At 55.7% G+C, this 22346-nt stretch overlaps 1 protein-coding gene across 1 annotated transcript; it reads left to right on the top strand.

Annotated features, from left to right (window-relative positions):
- The first annotated feature begins 2851 nt into the window (after window positions 1-2851).
- On the top strand, window positions 2852-17144 carry LOC149427363 (neuronal acetylcholine receptor subunit alpha-9-like). Its single transcript, XM_089668091.1, has 2 exons — window positions 2852-3028; window positions 16986-17144. The coding sequence occupies exons 1-2, from the start codon at window positions 2921-2923 to the stop codon at window positions 17142-17144; spliced, it is 267 nt and encodes an 88-aa protein (XP_089524217.1). The 5' UTR covers window positions 2852-2920.
- Window positions 17145-22346: the final 5202 nt, after the last annotated feature.

Here is a 22346-nt window from a genome sequence, read left to right as displayed (position 1 = left end):
ACAGCACAGGGTCCATGACCGGCAAATAATCCACCAGAGGCACAACAGAGTCCATGACCAGCAAATAATCCACCAGAGGCACAACAGAGTCCATGACCGGCAAATAATCCACCAGAGGCACAACAGAGTCCATGACCGGCAAATAATCCACCAGAGACAGCACAGAGTCCATGACCAGCAAATAATCCACCAGAGACAGCACAGAGTCCATGACCAGCAAATAATCCACCAGAGACAGCACAGAGTACATGACAGGCAAATAATCCACCAGAGGCACAACAGAGTCCATGACCAGCAAATAATCCACCAGAGGCACAACAGAGTCCATGACCAGCAAATAATCCACCAGAGGCACAACAGAGTCCATGACCGGCAAATAATCCACCAGAGGCACAACAGAGTCCATGACCGGCAACTAATCCACCAGAGACAGCACAGAGTCCATGACCAGCAAATAATCCACCAGAGACAGCACAGAGTCCATGACCGGCAAATAATCCACCAGAGACAGCACAGGGTCCATGACCGGCAAATAATCCACCAGAGGCACAACAGAGTCCATGACCAGCAAATAATCCACCAGAGACACAACAGAGTCCATGACCGGCAAATAATCCACCAGAGACAGCACAGGGTCCATGGCCGGCAAATAATCCACCAGAGGCACAACAGAGTCCATGACCAGCAAATAATCCACCAGAGGCACAACAGAGTCCATGACCAGCAAATAATCCACCAGAGACACAACAGAGTCCATGACCAGCAAATAATCCACCAGAGGCACAACAGAGTCCATGACCGGCAAATAATCCACCAGAGGCACAACAGAGTCCATGACCGGCAAATAATCCACCAGAGACAGCACAGAGTCCATGACCGGCAAATAATCCACCAGAGACAGCACAGAGTCCATGACCAGCAAATAATCCACCAGAGACAGCACAGGGTCCATGGCCGGCAAATAATCCACCAGAGACAGCATAGAGTCCATGACCAGCAAATTATCCACCAGAGACAGCACAGGGTCCATGGCCGGCAAATAATCCACCAGAGGTAGCGCAGATTCCACGACTGGCCAAGATCCTATAAGGCTTTCAGTCCATCCTTGGTAGTTAGGAGTCCTCGGGTTCCCCACCCAGGAACCCCAAATGCCCCCCCCCCCAGATGGGAGGTGGAGATTTAAGAAGAACACACTGTGATTCCTGGTGGAGATCTGAGAAGAACACACTGTGATTCCTGGTGGAGGTGGAGATCTGATAACACACTGTGATTTCTGGTGGAGGTGGAGGTGGAGATCTGAGAAGAACACACTGTTATTCCTGGTGGAGATGTGAGAAGAACACACTGATTCGTGGTGGAGATCTGAGAAGAACACACTGTGATTCCTGGTGGAGATGTGAGAAGAACACACTGATTCATGGTGGAGATCTGAGAAGAACACACTGTGATTCCTGGTGGAGGTGGAGATCTGAGAACACACTGTTATTCCTGGTGGACAACTGAGGAGAACACACTGTGATTCCTGGTGGAGGTAGAGATCTGAGAAGAACACACTGATTCATGGTGGAGAACTGAGAAGAACACACTGATTCGTGGTGGACAACTGAGTAGAACACATTGTTCTTCCTGGTGGAGGTGGAGATCTGAGAACACACTGTGATTCCTGGTGGAGGTGGAGATCTGAGAACACACTGTGATTTCTGGTGGAGTTGGAGATCTGAGAACACAGTGTGATTCCTGGTGGAGGTGGAGATCTGAGAAGAACACACTGATTCATGGTGGAAAACTGAGAAGAACACACTGATTCGTGGTGGAGATCTGAGAAGAACACACTGATTCGTGGTGGAGATCTGAGAAGAACACACTGATTCATGGTGAAGATCTGAGAAGAACACACTGTGATTCCTGGTGGAGGTTGAGATCTGAGAAGAACACAATGTGATTCATAGGGGAGGCGGAGATCTGAGAACACACTGTGATTCCTGGTGGAGGTGGAGATCTGAGAAGAACACATTGATTCTTGGAGGAGATCTCAGAAAAACGCACTGATTCTTGGAGGAGATCTGAGAAGTACATACTGATTCTTGGAGGAATCTGAGAAGAACACACTGATTTGTGGTGGAGATCTGGGAAGAACACACTGATTCCTGGTGGAGGTGGAGATCTGAGAAGAATGCACTGATTCTCGGAGGAGATCTGAGAAGAACACACTGATTCTTGGAGGAGATCTGAGAAGAACACACTGATTCATGGAGGATATCTGAGAAGAACACACTGATTCTCAGAGGAGATCTGAGAAGAACACACTGATTCTCAGAAGAAATCTGAGAAGAACACACTGATTCTTGAAGGAGATCTGAGAAGAACACACTGATTCTCAGAGGAGATCTGAGAAGAACACACTGATTCTCAGAAGAAATCTGAGAAGAACACACTGATTCTTGAAGGAGATCTGAGAAGAACACACTGATTCTTGGAGGAGATCTGAGAACAACACACTGATTCGTGGTGAAGATCTGAGAAGAACACATTGTGATCTTCTTCACCGAGGGACGTTTTGTGCCATTTGCATTTTATGACTTCCTTTCTGTTGTGTGGTCATCACGTTTGGTGAGGGAGGAATATTGGGAGCACACAGCAGGACGATTATCATTTAGGACCTCTCTGTACAAGGCATGTCTCACTTTTAGTGCTGCAGCCTTGTCATAGATCTATATGGTCATATTATATACCCCGATAGAGCTCATAGAAGGATCTCGGCTTTCCTCTTTGGCTCTCCTATGATTCTCCTTGAATCTGCTCCGGGGATCCACCACCATCCGCCCTGTAGACTACCCGGTGCTTGCTCTGGTCGGTAACTCTGACCCGTTCTGTCATTTCAGGTGTTCTGCCAGCTCAGGGAAGATTCGCCTACAAACTGATGAACGACCTTTTTGTGAATTACTCCAACGCTCTGCGCCCGGTGGATGATATGGACAAGGCGATGAACGTCACCCTTCAGGTCACTCTGTCCCAGATCATCGACATGGTAGAGTCACTGCCGAAAATGATGGTGGGGGTGGTGGGAACCTTGGTCTGTGAAGTGTGTTGGGGCCCCCTTAGTATTTTTGTACGGGATGCAATGGATAGGTGGAGGGGGGAACTCAGAATGTGGAATCATTGGTCAGATCCCATCACCTCTCCTCTATGTATCATGGTGTCACTGGTCCCTGATGGTGTCACCTGACAGAGGTGAAGTGAAAACATCTGGTGAATATCAGATTTGGGGTCACCATAGATGGTCGTATTTGTAAAGTAATAAATGTGCCATTCACTGGTGGTGAATCATTCGTTGTAGAGTAAGACACATTCACAGCTTTGCAATCTACTCTGTGGTGTTTTTATCACATGGTGCTGGAAGTCGGTCATTTTATGGTGTCAGGATGAAAAAATCTTCAAAATCCTCCAAAATGCCTCCAAAACACCAACAGACTGTATAAGAAGGTTAAACTTTTTTTAAAGTTTTGGATGGAGTAAGGAGGGGTTAGAACCTCTGTCATCCGTGTCCCCTCTGAGGAGATTCACCCTCTCTGTGTGTCCTGGTGTCACCAATATAACGGAGGACAGAAACTGATGAGAAGTGTAAGAGTTGTCACCAGAAGAGGAAATGAAGGGAAATCCTCCAATGGGGACACCTCTTCTGGTGACAACTAAGAGAGGAATTTCTTCACTATGGAAAGATTTACTGCAAATTTCCCCGTACACCAATTTCTTCTTACCCCCCAACGCCCATGTCTCACCTCTGCAACTCTTCCCTATCCAGGAACGATGGACTGACATTGAAAGACAAAAAGGTGGGGTGGACTGACATTGAAGGACACAAAGATGGGGTGGGGTGGGGTGGACTGACCTTGAAGGACACAAAGGTGGGGTGGAGTGGTGTGGGGTGGACTGACATTGAAGGACACAAATGTGGGGTGGGGTGGACTGACCTTGAAGGACACAAATGTGGGGTGGGGTGGGGTGGACTGACCTTGAAGGACACAAAGGTGGGGTGGACTGACATTGAAGGACACAAAAATGGGGTGTGGTGGGGTGGACTGACATTGAAGAACACAAAGGTGGGGTGGACTGACATTGAAGGACACAAATGTGGGGTGGGATGGAGTGGGGTGGGGTGGACTAACATTTAAGGACACAAACGTGGGGTGGGGTGGACTGACATTGAAGGACACAAAGGTGGGGTGGGGTGGGGTGGACTGACATTGAAGGACACAAAGGTGGGGTGGGGTGGGGTGGACTGACATTGAAGGACACAAAGGTGGGGTGGACTGACATTGAAGAACACAAAAGTGGGGTGGGGTGGAGTGGACTGATATTGAAGGACACAAAGGTGGGGTGGGGTGGACTGACCTTGAAGGACACAAAAGTGGGGTGGAGTGGTGTGGGGTGGGGTGGACTGACATTGAAGGACACAAAGGTAGGGTGGGGTGGGGTGGACTGCCACTGAAGGACACAAAGGTGGAGTGGGGTGGATTGGACTGACATTAAAGGACACAAAGGTGGGGTGGGGTGGACTGACATTGAAGGACACAAAGGTGGGGTGGGGTGGACTAACATTGAAGGACACAAAGGTGGGGTGGGGTGGACTGACATTGAAGGTCACAAAGGTGGGATGGGGTGGACTGACATTGAGGGACACAAAGGTGGGGTGGACTGACATTGAAGAACACAAAGGTGGGGTGGGGTGGGGTGGAATGGACTGAAATTGAAGGACACAAAGGTGGGGTGGGGTGGACTGACCTTGAAGGACACAAAGGTGGGGTGGGGTGGACTGACATTGAAGGACACAAAGGTGGGGTGGGGTGGACTGACATTGAAGAACACAAAGGTGGGGTGGGGTGGAGTGGACTGAAATTGAAGGGCACAAAGGTGGGGTGGGGTGGGGTGGGGTGGGGTGGAGTGGACTGACATTGAAGTACACAAAGGTGGGGTGGAGTGGGGTGGACTGACCTTGAAGGACACAAAGGTGGGGTGGAGTGGTGTGGGGTGGACTGACATTGAAGGACACAAAGGTGAGGTGGGGTGGACTGACATTGAAGGACACAAAGGTGAGGTGGGGTGGACTGACATTGAAGGACACAAAGGTGGGGTGGGGTGGACTGACATTGAAGAACATAACGGTGGGGTGGAGTGGACTGACATTGAAGGACACAAGGGTGGGGTGGGGTGGGGTGGGGTGGACTGACATTGAAGGACACAAAGGTAGGGTGGGGTGGACTGACATTGAAGAACACAAAGGTGGGGTGGGGTGGAGTGGACTGAAATTGAAGGACACAAAGGTGGGGTGGACTGACCTTGAAGGACACAAAGGTGGGGTGGTGTGAGGTGGCGTGGGGTGGAGTGGACTGACATTGAAGAACACAAAGGTGGGGTGGACTGACATTGAAGGACACAAAGGTGGGGTGGGGTGGACTGACCTTGAAGGGCACAAAGGTGGGGTGGGGTGGACTGACATTGAAGAACACAAAGGTGGGGTGGGGTGGACTGGACTGACATTGAAGGACACAAATGTGGGGTGGAGTGGACTGACCTTGAAGGACACAAAGGTGGGGTGGAGTGGTGTGGGGTGGACTGACATTGAAGGACACAAAGGTGTGGTGGACTGACATTGAAGGACACAAAGGTGGGGTGGGGTGGACTGACATTGAAGAACATAACGGTGGGATGGAGTGGACTGGCATTGAAGGACACAAAGGTGGGGTGGGGTGGACTGACATTGAAGGACACAAAGGTGGGGTGGACTGACATTGAAGGACACAAAGGTGGGGTGGGGTGGACTGACATTGAAGGACACAAAGGTGGGGTGAACTGACATTGAAGGATACAAAAGTGGGGTGGACTGACATTGAAGGACACAAAGGTGGGGTGGGGTGGGGTGGGATGGACTGACATTGAAGGACACAAAGGTGGGATGGGGTTGACTGACATTGAAGGACACAAAGGTGAGGTGGGGTGGACTGACATTGAAGAACACAAAGGTGGGGTGGGGTGGACTGACATTGAAGAACACAAAGGTGGTGTGGGGTGGAGTGGACTGACATTGAAGGACACAAAGGTAGGGTGGACTGACCTTGAAGGACACAGGTGGGGTGGGGTGGAGTGGACTGACATTGAAGGACACAAAGGTGGGGTGGGGTGGACTGACCTTGAAGGACACAAAGGTGGGGTGGAGTGGTGCGGGGTGGACTGACATTGAAGGACACAAAGGTTTGGTGGGGTGGACTGACATTCAAGGACACAAGGTTGGGGTGGAGTGGTGTGTGGTGGGGTGGACTGACTTTGAAGGACACAAAGGTGGGGTGGGGTGGACTGACATTGAAGGACACAAAGGTGGGGTGGGATGGAGTGGGGTGAGGTGGACTATCATTGAAGGACAAAAGGTGGGGTGGGGTGGACTGACATTGAAGGACACAAAGGTGGGGTGGGGTGAGGTGGACTGACATTGAAGGACACAAAGGTGGGGTGGAGTGGTGTGGGGTGGACTGACATTGAAGGACACAAATGTGGGGTGGGGTGGACTGACCTTGAAGGACACAAATGTGGGGTGGGGTGGGGTGGACTGACCTTGAAGGACACAAAGGTGGGGTGGACTGACATTGAAGGACACAAAAATGGGGTGTGGTGGGGTGGACTGACATTGAAGAACACAAAGGTGGGGTGGACTGACATTGAAGGACACAAATGTGGGGTGGGATGGAGTGGGGTGGGGTGGACTAACATTTAAGGACACAAAAGTGGGGTGGAGTGGACTGACATTGAAGGACACAAAGGTGGGGTGGGGTGGGGTGGACTGACATTGAAGGACACAAAGGTGGGGTGGGGTGGGGTGGACTGACATTGAAGGACACAAAGGTGGGGTGGACTGACATTGAAGAACACAAAAGTGGGGTGGGGTGGGGTGGACTGACATTGAAGAACACAAAGGTGGGGTGGAGTGGACTGACATTGAAGGACACAAAGGTGGGGTGAACTGACATTGAAGGACACAAAGGTGGGGTTGGGTGGACTGGCATTGAAGGACACAAAGGTGGGGTGGACTAACATTGAAGGACACAAAGGTGGGATGAGGTGGACTGACATTGAAGGACACAAAGGTGGGATGGGGTGGACTGACATTGAAGGACACAAAGGTGGGGTGGGGTGGACTGACCTTGAAGGACACAAAGGTTGGGTGGAGTGGTGTGGACTGACATTGAAGGACACAAAGGTGGGTTGGGGTGGGGTGGACTGACATTGAAGAACACAAAGGTGGGGTGGAGTGGACTGACATTGAAGGACACAAAGGTGGGGTGAACTGACATTGAAGGACACAAAGGTGGGGTGGGGTGGACTGGCATTGAAGGACACAAAGGTGGGATGAGGTGGACTGACATTGAAGGACACAAAGGTGGGATGGGGTGGACTGACATTGAAGGACACAAAGGTGGGGTGGGGTGGACTGACCTTGAAGGACACAAAGGTGGGGTGGGGTGGACTGACCTTGAAGGACACAAAGGTGGGGTGGAGTGGTGTGGGGTGTACTGACATTGAAGAAAACAAAGGTGGTGTGGGGTGGAGAGGACTGACATTGAAGGACACAAAGGTGGGGTGGAATGGTGTGGACTGCAATTGAAGGACACAAATGTGGGGTGGGGTGGGGTGGACTGACATTGAAGGACAGAAATGTGGGGTGGGGTGCACTGACATTGAAGGACACAAAGGTGGGGTGGGATGGAGTGGGGTGGGGTGGACTGACATTGAAGGACAGAAATGTGGGGTGGGATGGAGTGGGGTGGAGTGGACTGACATTGAAGGACACAAAGTTGGGGTGGGGTGGGGTGGACTGACATTGAAGGACACAAAGGTGGGGTGGACTGACATTGAAGGACACAAATGTGGGGTAGGATGGAGTGGGGTGGGGTGGACTGACATTGAAGGACGCAAAGGTAGGGTGGGGTGGAGTGGACTGACATTGAAGGACACAAAGGTGGGGTGAACTGACATTGAAGGACACTATGGTGGGGTGGACTGACATTGAAGGACACAAAGGTGGGGTGGGGTGGACTGACATTGAAGGACACAAATGTGCGGTGGGATGGAGTGGGGTGGGGTGGACTGACATTGAAGGACACAAAGGTGGGGTGGAGTGGACTGACATTGAAGGACACAAAGGTGGGGTGAACTGACATTGAAGGACACAAAGGTGGGGTGGACTGACATTGAAGGACACAAAGGTGGGGTGGACTGACATTGAAGGACACAAAGGTGGGGTGGACTGACATTGAAGGACACAAAGGTGGGGTGGGGTGAAGTGGACTGACATTGAAGGACACAAAGGTGAGGTGGACTGACATTGAAGGACACAAAGGTGGGGTGGGGTGGGGTGGACTGACATTGAAGGACACAAAGGTGGGGTGGGGTTGGGTGGACTGACATTGAAGGATACAAAGGTGGGGTGGGGTTGGGTGGACTGACATTGAAGGATACAAAGGTGGGGTGGACTGACATTGAAAGACACAAAGGTGGGGTGGGGTGGACTGACATTGAAGGACACAAAGGTGGGGTGGACTGACATTGAAGGACACAAAGGTGGGATGGGGTGGACTGACATTGAAGGACACAAAGGTGGGGTGGACTGACATTGAAGGACACAAAGGAGGGGTGGACTGACATTGAAAGACACAAAGGTGGGGTGGGGTGGACTGACATTGAAGGACACAAAGGTGGGGTTGGGTGGACTGACATTGAAGGACACAAAGGTGGGATGGGGTGGACTGACATTGAAGGACACAAAGGTGGGGTTGGGTGGACTGACATTGAAGGACACAAAGGTGGGATGGGGTGGACTGACATTGAAGAACACAAAGGTGGGGTTGGGTGGACTGACATTGAAGGACACAAAGGTGGGGTGGACTGACATTGAGGGACACAAAGGTGGGGTGGGGTGGACTGACATTGAAGGACACGAAGGTGGGGTGGGGTGGACTGACCTTGAAGGACACAAAGGTGGGATGGGGTGGGGTGGACTGACATTGAGGGACACAAAGGTGGGGTGGGGTGGGGTGGGGTGGACTGACATTGAAGGACACGAAGGTGGGGTGGACTGACATTGAGGGACACAAAGGTGGGGTGGGGTGGGGTGGGGTGGACTGACATTGAAGGACACAGAGGACACAAATCCTTCCAGGCCAGAGAAGTCTAAGAATAAGAAAATATGATATGGCCACAGAATTGAAAACAATCGAAAACCTTGAGTGAGAACCTGAGGAGAGCCATGTCCTACGACTCCCCCAGGTGTACTTGTCATGGGAGGAATGTGGAGGCTGCCATTGCTGGCCTCCTCCATCACCTGCAGTGCATTCTGACTCAGAACAAGCATGCAGCAAGTAAAGTCAGGGTTCCTGATCCTGTAAAGTTTTGAAGCTACCAGGCAAATATCATTTTCAGAGTGGGATTAGCAATGGCCTCCTCTGTCTCATGACAGGTTTCCAACCTCGGCCACCTAGAATGTTGTCTCATTTTGCCTGTAGTAGGCAGTAAACCCTCGATGAACCCACCCCCACCACATGGGCCCCAAAGCAACCGGCTGGAATTAAAGACCAACTCCTGTATGGCCAGCAGATGAGCAGCAATGGATGGCAGAGAGGTGAGAATCTAGGGAGGGGGGCTGAAGATGAGCACCAGAAAGGAGGACTGAGGTCAGAGAGGAGGATTGAGGTCAGAGAGGAAGACAGAGGACAGAGAGGAGGATTGAGATCAGAGAGGAAGACAGAGGACAGAGAGGAGGGCTGAGGTCAGAGAGGAGAATTTAAGTCATTGAGGAGGATCGGGGTCAGAGAAGAGTATTGAGGCCAAAGTTCTCAACCTAAGGACACAGACAGGGGCTCTAACTTTTCCATTCCTATGAGGATACAGACAGGGGCTCTAACCCCCCCCTCCTATGAGGACACAGACAGGGGCTCTAACTTCTTCCTCCTATGAGGACACAGACAGGGGCTCTTACCCTCCCCTTCTTTGAGAACACAGACAGAGGCTCTAACCCTCCCCTCCTTTGAGGACACAGACAGAGGATCTAATCCTCCCCTCCAATGAGGACACAGACAGGGGCTCTAATCCTCCCCTCCAATGAGGACACAGACACGGGCTCTAATCCTCCCCTGCTATGAGGACACAGACAGGGGCCCTAACCCTCCCCCTCCTATGAGAACACAGAAAGGGTCTCTAACCCTCCCCTCCCATGAGGACACACAGGGGCTCTAACCCCCCTCCTATGAGGGCACAGACAAGGGCTCTAACCCTCCCCCTCCTATGAAGACACAGACAGGGGCTCTAACCCTCCACTCCTATGAGGAGACAGACAGGGGCTCTAACCCTCCCCCTCCTATGAGGACACAGACAGAGGCTCTAACCCTCCCCTCCTATGAGGACACAGACAGGGGCTCTAACCCTCCCCCTCCGATGAGGACACAGACAGGGGATCTAACCCTCTACTCCTATGAGAACACAGACAGGGGCTCTAACCCTCCACTCCTATGAGGACACAGACAGGGGCTCTAACCCTCCCCCTCCTATGAGGACACAGACAGAGGCTCTAACCCTTCCCTTCTATGAGGATACAGACAGGGGCTCTCACCAACCTCATCCTATGAGGACACAGACAGGGGCTCTAATTCTCCCTCTCCTATGATGACACAGACAGGGGCTCTAACCCTCCCCCTCCTATGAGGACACAGACAGGAGATCTAACCCTCCCTCTTCTATGATGACACAGACATGGGCTCTAACCCTCCCTCTCCTGTGATGACACAGACAGGGGCTCTAACCCTCCCCATCCTATGAGGACACAGATGGAGGCTCTAACCCTCCCCCTCCTATGAGCACAAATACAGGGGCTCTAACCATCCCACTCCTATAAGGACACAGACAGGGGCTCTAACCCTCCCCTTCCTATGAGGACACAGACAGGGGCTCTAACTCTCTCCCTCCTATGAGGATACAGACAAGGGCTCTAATCCTCCTCCCCCTATGAGGGCACAGACTGGGGCTCTAACCCTCCCACTCCTATAAGGACACAGACAGGGGCTCTAACCATCCTCCCTCCTATGAGGACACAGACAGGAGCTGTAACCCTCCCCTAATATTAGGACACAGACAGAGGCTCTAACCCTCCCCCTCCTATGAGTGCACAGACAGAGGATCTAACCCCCCTCCTATGAGGACACAGACAGAGGCTCTAACCTTCCCCTCCTATGAGGACACAGACAGGGGCTCTAACCCTCCCCTTCCTATGAGGACACAGACAGGGGCTATAACCCTCCCCCTCCTATGAGGACACAGACAGAGGCTCTAACCCTCCCCCTTTTTTACATGGACACAGACAGAGGCTCTAACCCCCTCCCCTATGAGGACACAGACAGGGGCTCTAAACCTCCCCCTCCTATGAGGACACAGGCAGATGTTCTAACCCTCCTCCTCCTATGAGGACACAGACAAGGGCTCTTAGCCTCCCCCTCCTATGAGGACACAGACAGAGGCTCTAACCCTCCCCCTGATATTAAGACACAGACAGAGGATCTAACCCTCCCCCTCTTATGAGGACACAGACAGGGGCTATAATGCTCCCCCTCCTATGAGGACACAGACAGAGGCTCTAACCCTCCCCCTCCTATGAGGACACAGACAGAGGCTCTAACCCTTCCCTTCTATGAGGATACAGACAGGGGCTCTAACCAACCTCATCCTATGAGGACACAGACAGGGGCTCTAACCCTCCCTCTCCTATGATGACACAGACAGGGGCTCTAACCCTCCCCCTCCCATGAGGGCACAGACGGGCTCTAATCCTCCTCCCTCCTATGAGGGCACAGACAGGGGCTCTAACCCTCCCACTCCTATGAGGACACAGACAGGGGCTCTAACTCTCCCCCTCCTATGAGGACACAGACAGGGGCTCTAACCCTCCCCCTCCTATGAGGACACAGACAAGGGCTCTAACCCTCTACCTCATATGAGGACAGAGACAGGGGGTCTAACCCTCCACTCCTATGAGGATACAGACAGGGGCTCTAACCAACCACATCCTATGAGGACACAGACGGAGGTTCTATCCCTCCCCCTCCTATGAGGACACAGGCAGGGGCTGTAACCCTCCTCCCTCCTATGAGGGCACAGACAGGGGCTCTAACCTTCCCCCTCCTATGAGGACACAGGCAGGGGCTGTAACCCTCCTCCCTCCTATGAGGACACAGACATGGGCTCTAACCCTCCCCCTCCTATGAGGACATAGACAGGGGCTCTAACCCTCCTCTAATATTAGAACACACACAGAGGCTCTAACCCTCCCTTCCTATGAGGGCACATACAGGGGCTCTAACCCTCTCCTCCTATGAGGACACAGACAGGGGCTCTAACCGTCCCCCTCCTATGAGGACACAGGCAGAGGTTCTAACCCTTCCCCTCCTATGAGGACACATACAGAAGCTCTATCCCTCTCCCTCCTATGAGGACACAGATAGGGGCTCTAACCCTCCCACTCCTATGAGGACTCTGACAGGGGCTCTAACTCTCCCCTCCTATGAGGATACAGACAGGGGCTCTAATCCCCCTCTTATGAGGACACAGACATGGGCTGTAACTCTCCCCTAATATTAGGATACAGACAGAGGCTGTAACCCTCCCTCTCCAAGAGTACACAGACATGGGCTCTAACCCTCCCCCTCCTTTGAGGACACAGACAAGGGCTCTAACCCTCTACCTCATATGAGGACACAGACAGGGGGTCTAACCCTCCACTCCTATGAGGACACAGACAGGGGCTCTAACCCTTCCCTCCTATGAGGACACAGACAGGGGCTGTAACCCTTCCCTAATATTAGGACACAGACAAAGGCTCTAACCCTCCCCCTCCAAGAGTACACAGACATGGGCTATAACCCTCCCCCTCCTTTGAGGACACAGACAGTGGCTCTAACCCTCCTCCCTCTTATGAGGGCACAGACAGGGGCTCTAACCCTCCTCCCTCCTATGAGGGCACAGACAGGGGCTCTAACCCTCCCCCTCCAAGAGTACACAAACCCACCTTCACCTATGAGGACAGAGGCTCTAACCCACTTCCTCCTATGAGGATACAGACAGAGGCTCTAACCCTCCCCTCCTATGAGGACACAGACAGGGGCTCTAACTCTCCCCCTCCTATGAGGACACAGGCAGGGCTCTAACCCTCCCCTCCTATGAGGACACAGACAGGGGCTCTAACCCTCCCCCTCCTATGAGGACACAGACAGGGGCTCTAACCCTCCCCTCCTATGAGGACACAGACAGGGGCTCTAACCCTCCCCCTCCTTTGGGGACACAGACAGGGGCTCTAACCCTCCCCTCCTATGAGGACACAGACAGGGGCTCTAACCCTCCCTCTCCTATGAGTACACAGACAGAGGCTCTAAACCTCCCCTCCTGTGAGGACACATACAGGGGCTCTAACCCTCCCCTCCTATGAGGACACAGACAGGGGCTCTAACCCTCCCTCTCCTATGAGGACACAGACAGGGGCTCTTACCCACCTCCTCCTATGAGTACACAGACAGAGGCTCTAAACCTCCCCTCCTGTGAGGACAGAGACAGGGGCTCTAACCCTTCACTCCTATGAGGACACAGACAGGGGCTCTAACCCTCCCCTTCTATGAGGATACAGACAGAGGCTCTAACCCTCTCCTCCTATGAGGATACAGACAGAGGCTCTAACCCTCCACTCCTATGGGGACACAGACAGGGGCTCTAACCCTCCCCCTCCTATGAGGACACAGACAGGGGCTCTAACCCTCCCCTTCCTATGAGGACACAGACAGGGGCTCTAACCCTCCCTCTCCTATGAGGACACAGACAGGGGCTCTAACCCACCTCCTCCTATGAGTACACAGACAGAGGCTCTAAACCTCCCCTCCTGTGTGGACACAGACAGGGGCTCTAACCCTTCACTCCTATGAGGACATAGACAGGGGCTCTAACCCTCCCCTCCTATGAGGATACAGACAGAGGCTCTAACCCTCCACTCCTATGGGGACACAGTATGCTGACTCCCCCAATATGGTGGCTACTCTAATACGGCGGCTCCTCTAATATGGTTGCTCCCCCAATATGGCGGCTCCCCCAGTATGGCAGCTACTGTGATATTACTGTGACCCCAATATGGCAGCTACCCAACTATGATGGCTACCCCAATATGGCGGCTCCCCCAATATGCTGGCTCCTACAACATGTTGGCTCCCCCAATATGCTGGCTACCTCAACATGGCTATTCCTCTAATATGGCGGCTTCCCCAATATACTGGCTCCCTCAATATGGCGGCTCCCCTACAATGGCGGCTCACCCAATATGGCGGTTCACCTATTATGTCGGCTCCCCTAATACACTTGCTCTCTCAATATGGCGGCTCCCCCAATATGCTGGCTCCCTTAATATGGCGGCTCCCTCAATAAGGTGGCTCCCTTAATATGGCGGCTTCCCCAATATGGCAGCTCCCCCAATATGCTGGCTCCCTCAATATGGTGGCTCCCTTAATATGGCGGCTTCCCCAATATGACGACTCCTCCAATATGGCGGCTCCCCCAATATGCCGGCTCCCCCAATATAGCTGCTTCCACAATCTGGCGGCTCCCCTAATATGGCGGCTTCCCCAATATGCCGGCTCCCCCATTATGCCGGCTCCCTCAATGTGGTGACTCCCTCAATATGGCGGCTCCCCCAATATGGCTGCTCCCCCAATATGGCGGATCCCTCAATATGGCGGCTCCCCCAATATACTGGCTCCCTCAATATGGCGGCTCCCCCAATATGGCGGCTCCCCTAATTTGGCGGCTCCCCCAATATGCTGAGTCCCCCAATATTCTGACTCCCTCAATATGGCGGCTCCTTCAATATGGCGGCACCAGAACTCACATCTCCACAGCGCAGACTGTCCACGGTGGGCCCAATTGCTACATCTCTTCTATGTTGTGGGAAATGATTGACTCACAGAGGGCCATAGACCTGATCTCGTTTGTCTCCTCCTGCCAACTCTGGTGTCCAGACTGACCACTATTGTCTCCTCCTGTCTGACCGCTATTGTCTCCTCCAGCATGACCTCTATTATCTCCTCCTCCTTCCCGACCACTATTGTCGCCTCCTCCTGCCTGACCACTCTTGTCTCCTCCTCCTGCCTGACCTCTATTGTCTCCTCCTCCTATCTGACCATTATTATCTCCTCCTCCTTCCCGACCACTATTGTCGCCTCCTCCTGCCTGACCACTATTGTCTCCTCCTCCTGCCTGACCACTATTGTCTCCTCCTCCTTCCTGACCGCTATTGTCTCCTCCTCCTTCCTGACCGCTATTGTCTCCTCCTCCTTCCTGACCGCTATTGTCTCCTCCTTCCTGACCACTATTGTCTCCTCCTCCTGCCTGACCACTATTGTCTCCTCCAGCCTGACCACTATTGTCTCCTCCTTCCTGACCACTCTTGTCTCCTCCTCCTGCCTGACCACTATTGTCTCCTCCTCCCTACTGACCACTATTGTCTCCTCCTCCTTCCTGACCACTATTGTCTCCTCCTCCTGCCTGACCACTATTGTCTCCTCTTCCTTCCTGACCACTGTTGTCTCCTCCTCCTTCCTGACCACTATTGTCTCCTCCTGCCTTACCACTATTGTCTCCTCCTCCTTCCTGACCACTATTGTCTCCTCCTTCCTGACCACTATTGTCTCCTCCAGCCTGACCTCTATTGTCTCCTCCTCCTTCCTGACCGCTATTGTCTCCTCCTTCCTGACCACTATTGTCTCCTCCTCCTTCCTGACCACTATTGTCTCCTCCTCCTTCCTGACCACTATTTTCTCCTCCTGCCTTACCACTATTGTCTCCTCCTCCTTCCTGACCACTATTTTCTCCTCCTCCTTCCTGACCGCTATTGTCTCCTCCTCCTTCCTGACCACTATTGTCTCCTCCTTCCTGACCACTATTGTCTCCTCCAGCCTGACCACTATTGTCTCCTCCTGCCTGACCACTATTGTCTCCTCCTCCTGCCTGACCACTATTGTCTCCTCCTTCCTGACTACTATTGTCTCCTCCTCCCTACTGACCACTATTGTCTCCTCCTCCTTCCTGACCGCTATTGTCTCCTCCTCCTTCCTGACCGCTATTGTCTCCTCCTCCTTCCTGACCGCTATTGTCTCCTCCTCCTTCCTGACCGCTATTGTCTCCTCCTCCTTCCTGACCACTATTGTCTCCTCCTTCCTGACCACTATTGTCTCCTCCTTCCTGACCACTATTGTCTCCTCCAGCCTGACCTCTATTGTCTCCTCCTTCCTGACCACTATTGTCTCCTCCTTCCTGACCACTATTGTCTCCTCCAGCCTGACCTCTATTGTCTCCTCCTCCTTCCTGACCACTATTGTCTCCTCCTTCCTGACCACTATTGTCTCCTCCTTCCTGACCACTATTTGTCTCCTCCTGCCTGACCACTATTGTCTCCTCCTGCCTGACCACTATTTTCTCCTCCTGCCTGACCACTATTGTCTCCTCCTGCCTTACCACTATTGTCTCCTCCAGCCTGACCACTATTGTCTCCTCCTGCCTTACCACTATTGTCTCCTCCTGCCTGACTACTATTGTCTCCTCCAGCCTGACCACTATTGTCTCCTCCTGCCTGACCACTATTTTCTCCTCCTGCCTTACCACTATTGTCTCCTCCTGCCTTACCACTATTTTCTCCTCCTGCCTTACCACTATTGTCTCCTCCTGCCTTACCACTATTGTCTCCTCTTTCCTGACCACTATTGTCTCCTCCTGCCTGACCACTATTGTCTCCTCCTGCCTGACCACTATTGTCTCCTCTTTCCTGACCACTATTGTCTCCTCCTGCCTTACCACTATTGTCTCCTCCAGCCTGACCACTCTTGTCCTCACCACCTTCTCCTCTTTCTGGTCTGTCGTAGGATGAGCGGAATCAGATCCTGATGGCGTACCTGTGGATCCGGCAGGTGTGGTATGACGCCTACCTTCGGTGGAACAAGGATGAGTATGACGGCCTGGACACCATCCGTATCCCTAGTAGTTATGTCTGGAGACCCGATATCGTCCTCTATAATAGGTAGGTGGGGTGGAGGTTGGGAAGGTCAGTTCTTATCGTTCCTCCAGCCCGGGTGCAACCAACCTTCTCCTCTGTCACCGGGGACGGCCTTGCCTGGTTCTTCTGTCTGTGGAGGTCCACAGACTTCATGGCTTTCAGTGGTTGATGGAGTTGGGACGTATCGGAACCCCTGGCAGGTTCTCTGCTAGATTTCTATTAATTTCCTGTCCCGCTGAGAGCCATCAGACGGAGATGAAGCCACACCAAGGACACCCGGCAGGGTCCTAGCCTTCCTCTACTCTTCCAAAGGCAGGACTTCCTGGTTGGTGGAACATTGTTTGTAGGACAGGAAGTCAGGAGAAATCTCCTAGCCGAGGCCCGGAGAGTGGTACGACCAGGGGTGGACTGACAACTCATGGGGCCCCCGGGCAATAGGGGATCATGGGGCCCCTGTGTCCTTGCCCAAACTCAAAAAAGCCTATGAAAAAGGTACCAGGAGCATCTCATGGGGCCCCCTACTGACCCCGGGCCCTCGGGCAGTGCCCGAGTTTCCAATTGGTCAGTCCGCCCCTGGGTACGACCCACCAGATACTTCCCCACTCCATCCAACCTGCAAAACCTTCGGCTGGACCTTCAGTCCAAGAAACATCTGCCAGTCATTGCCATCTGCATCCCATGGAGGAGATTTCCCTTCACTTCCTGTCCTGGGAACTTGGTGGAGGGGGCTGTTGGGGCAGGTGGGGATATGGTGGAGGGGGTTGTCGGGGACGGGTGGGGACTTGGTGGAGGATTTTGTCGGGACAGGTGGAGACGTGGTGGAGGGGTTTGTCGGGACTGGTGGAGACGTGGTGGAGGGGATTGTCGGGACGGGTGGAGACGTAATGATGGGGATTGTCGGGACGGGTGGGGACATGGTGGAGGGGATTGTCGGGACAGGTGGAGACGTGGTGGAGGGGATTGTCGGGACGGGTAGAGACGTAATGATGAGGGTTGTCGGGACGGGTGGGGACATGGTGGAGGGGATTGTTGGGACAGGTGGAGACGTGGTGGAGGGGATTGTTGGGACAGGTGGAGACGTGGTGGAGGGGATTGTTGGGATGGGTGGAGACGTGGTGGAGGGGGTTGTCAGGGCGGGTGGGGACATGGTGGAGGGGGTTGTCGGGAAGGGTGGGGACGTGGTGGAGGGGGTTGTCGAGACGGGTGGGAACTTGGTGGAGGGGGTTGTCGGGAAGGGTGGAGACGTGGTGGAGGGGATTGTCGGGACGGGTGGAGACGTAATGATGGGGATTGTCGGGACGGGTGGGGACATGGTGGAGGGGATTGTCGGGACAGGTGGAGACGTGGTGGAGGGGATTGTCGGGACGGGTAGAGACGTAATGATGAGGGTTGTCGGGACGGGTGGGGACATGGTGGAGGGGATTGTTGGGACAGGTGGAGACGTGGTGGAGGGGATTGTTGGGACAGGTGGAGACGTGGTGGAGGGGATTGTTGGGATGGGTGGAGACGTGGTGGAGGGGGTTGTCAGGGCGGGTGGGGACATGGTGGAGGGGGTTGTCGGGAAGGGTGGGGACGTGGTGGAGGGGGTTGTCGAGACGGGTGGGAACTTGGTGGAGGGGGTTGTCGGGAAGGGTGGGGACGTGGTGGAGGGGGTTGTCGGGAAGGGTGGGGACGTGGTGGAGGGGGTTGTCAGGCTGGGTGGAGACGTGGTGATGGGGGTTGTCGGGACGGGTGGGGTCGTGGTTGAGGGGGTTGTCGGGACGGGTGGGGGGGTTGTCGGGACGGGTGGAGACGTGGTGGAGGGGGTTGTCGGGACGGGTGGGGACGTGGTGATGGGGGTTGTCGGGACGGGTGGGGACGTGGTGGAAGGGGTTGTCGGGACAGGTGGAGACGTGGTGGAGGGGGTTGTCGGGACGGGTAGGGACGTGGTGATGGGGGTTGTCGGGACGGGTGGGGACGTGGTGGAGGGGGTTGTCGGGACAGGTGTGGACTTGGTGATGGGGGTTGTCGGGACGGGTGGGGACGTGGTGGAGGGGGTTGTCAGGGCGGGTGGGGACGTGGTGGAGGGGGTTGTCGGGAAGGGTGGGGACGTGGTGGAGGGGGTTGTCGAGACGGGTGGGAACTTGGTGGAGGGGGTTGTCGGGAAGGGTGGGGACGTGGTGGAGGGGGTTGTCGGGAAGGGTGGGGACGTGGTGGAGGGGGTTGTCGGGAAGGGTGGGGACGTGGTGGAGGGGGTTGTCGGGAAGGGTGGGGACGTGGTGGAGGGGGTTGTCAGGCTGGGTGGAGACGTGGTGATGGGGGTTGTCGGGACGGGTGGGGTCGTGGTTGAGGGGGTTGTCGGGACGGGTGGGGGGGCTGTCGGGACGGGTGGAGACGTGGTGGAGGGGGTTGTCGGGACGGGTGGGGACGTGGTGATGGGGGTTGTCGGGACGGGTGGAGACGTGGTGGAGGGGGTTGTCGGGACGGGTAGGGACGTGGTGATGGGGGTTGTCGGGACGGGTGGGGACGTGGTGGAGGGGGTTGTCGGGACGGGTGGGGACATGGAGATGGGGGTTGTCGGGACAGGTGTGGACTTGGTGATGGGGGTTGTCGGGACGGGTGGGGACGTGGTGGAAGGGGTTGTCGGGACGGGTGGGGACGTGGTGGAGGGGGTTGTCGGGGCTGGTGGGGACGTGGTGGAGGGGGTTGTCGGGACGGGTGGGGACGTGGTGGATGGGGTTGTCGGGGCGGGTGGATACGTGGTGGGCGGGGTTGTTGGGGCAGGTGGAGACGTGGTGAAGGGGGTTGTCGGGATGGGTGGGGACGTGGTGGAGGGGGTTGTTGGGGCGGGTGGGGACATGGTGGAGGGGGTTGTCGGGACGGGTGGTGATGTGGTGATGGGGGTTGTCGGGTGGGGACGTGATGGAGGGGGTTGTCGGGACGGGTGGGGACGTGGTGGAGGGGTTGTTGGGGCGGGTGGGGACATGGTGGAGGGGGTTGTCGGGACGGGTGGTGGATGGGGGTTGTCGGGGTGGGGACGTGATGGAGGGGTTGTCGGGACGGGTAGGGACATGGTGATGGGGTTGTCGGGACGGGTGGGGTCGTGGTTGAGGGGTTGTCGGGACGGGTGGGGGGGTTGTCGGGACGGGTGGAGACGTGGTGGAGGGGGTTGTCCGGGACGGGTGGGGACGTGGTGATGGGGGTTGTCGGGACGGGTGGGGACGTGGTGGAAGGGGTTGTCGGGACAGGTGGAGACGTGGTGGAGGGGGTTGTCGGGACGGGTAGGGACGTGGTGATGGGGTTGTCGGGACGGGTGGGGACGTGGTGGAGGGGGTTGTCGGGACGGGTGGGGACATGGAGATGGGGGTTGTCGGGACAGGTGTGGGACTTGGTGATGGGGGTTGTCGGGACGGGGGGGACGTGGTGGAGGGGGTTGTCAGGGCGGGTGGGGACATGGTGGAGGGGGTTGTCGGGAAGGGTGGGGACGTGGTGGAGGGGGTTGTCGAGACGGGTGGGAACTTGGTGGAGGGGGTTGTCGGGAAGGGTGGGGACGTGGTGGAGGGGGTTGTCGGGAAGGGTGGGGACGTGGTGGAGGGGGTTGTCGGGAAGGGGGGGACGTGGTGGAGGGGGTTGTCAGGCTGGGTGGAGACGTGGTGATGGGGGTTGTCGGAACGGGTGGGGTCGTGGTTGAGGGGGTTGTCGGGACGGGTGGGGGGGTTGTCGGGACGGGTGGAGACGGTGGTGGAGGGGGTTGTCGGGACGGGTGGGGACGTGGTGATGGGGGTTGTCGGGACGGGTGGAGACGTGGTGGAGGGGGTTGTCGGGACGGGTAGGGACGTGGTGATGGGGGTTGTCGGGACGGGTGGGGACGTGGTGGAGGGGTTGTCGGGACGGGTGGGGACATGGAGATGGGGGTTGTCGGGACAGGTGTGGACTTGGTGATGGGGGTTGTCGGGACGGGTGGGACGTGGTGGAGGGGGTTGTCAGGACGGGTGGGGACGTGGTGGAGGGGGTTGTCGGGGCTGGTGGGGACGTGGTGGAGGGGGTTGTCGGGACGGGTGGGACGTGGTGGATGGGGTTGTCGGGGCGGGTGGATACGTGGTGGGCGGGGTTGTTGGGGCAGGTGGAGACGTGGTGAAGGGGGTTGTCGGGATGGGTGGGGACGTGGTGGAGGGGGTTGTTGGGCGGGTGGGGACATGGTGGAGGGGGTTGTCGGGACGGGTGGTGATGTGGTGATGGGGGTTGTCGGGGTGGGGACGTGATGGAGGGGGTTGTCGGGACGGGTGGGGACGTGGTGGAGGGGGTTGTTGGGGCGGGTGGGGACATGGTGGAGGGGGTTGTCGGGACGGGTGGTGATGGGGGTTGTCGGGTGGGGACGTGATGGAGGGGGTTGTCGGGCGGGTAGGGACATGGTGATGGGGGTTGTCGGGACGGGTGGGGACGTGATGGAGGGGGTTGTCGGGACGGGTAGGGACATGGTGATGGGGGTTGTCGGGACGGGTGGTGATGTGGTGATGGGGGTTGTCGGGGTGGGTGGGGACGTGATGGAGGGGGTTGTCGGGACGGGTGGGGACGTGGTGGAGGGGTTGTCGGGGCAGATGGGACGTGGTGGAGGGGTTGGGGAGGGTGGGGATGTGGTGGAGGGGGTGTGGGCTTTCCCTGCAGGCCTTGTGGCGTGGCCCCTGGTGGGGGTGGACTTTCATCTGCAGGCTGTGTTCTGTGGCCCCTGGGGATGGGCTTTCTCTGAAGGCTGTGTTGTGTGGCCCCTGGGGGGGTGGGCTTACCCCTGCAGGCCGTGTAGTGTGGCCCCTGGGGGGACATGTCGCGCCCTGCTCGTGTGGTGTGGGCCCTGGGGGGACATGTTGGGCCCTACTTGTGTAGTGTTGCTCCTGGGGGGACATGTTGGGCCCCTGCTCATGTACTGTGGCCCCTGGGGGGACATTTAGGGCCCTGCTTGTGTAGAGGTGGCCCCTAGGGGGACATTTCAGACCCTGCTTGTGTAGTGTGGCCCCTAGGGGGACATTTCAGACCCTGCTTGTGTAGTGTGGCCCCTGGGGGGATATTTCGGACACTGCTTGTGTAGTGTGGCCCCTGGGGGGACATGTCGGGCCCCTGCTCGGGCTGTACACACATGGCAGGGAAGGCAGCGGAAGGTGTAACCCAATCCCGGGTGCAGCTGCTGTGTGCGTCGTCTCAGGTTCTGCTGTAGAGGTGACTCTGCGATCCTCGGGACCGAATTACAGCATTTTCC

This window comes from Staurois parvus, unplaced genomic scaffold (genome assembly GCF_062004578.1).
Source record: "Staurois parvus isolate SC_StPar_1 unplaced genomic scaffold, SC_StPar_1.0 ptg003826l, whole genome shotgun sequence".
Taxonomy (NCBI): domain Eukaryota; kingdom Metazoa; phylum Chordata; class Amphibia; order Anura; family Ranidae; genus Staurois; species Staurois parvus.
This window is presented reverse-complemented; position numbering and strand designations above follow the sequence as displayed.

Bases quoted from the DNA above. Each gene is read 5' to 3' on its own strand.
- LOC149427363 (XM_089668091.1), top strand. From the start codon at position 2,921: ATGAACGACCTTTTTGTGAATTACTCCAACGCTCTGCGCCCGGTGGAT. The intron at 3,029-16,985 runs GTAGAGTCACTG...GGTCTGTCGTAG, and splicing joins TGTCCCAGATCATCGACATG to GATGAGCGGAATCAGATCCT.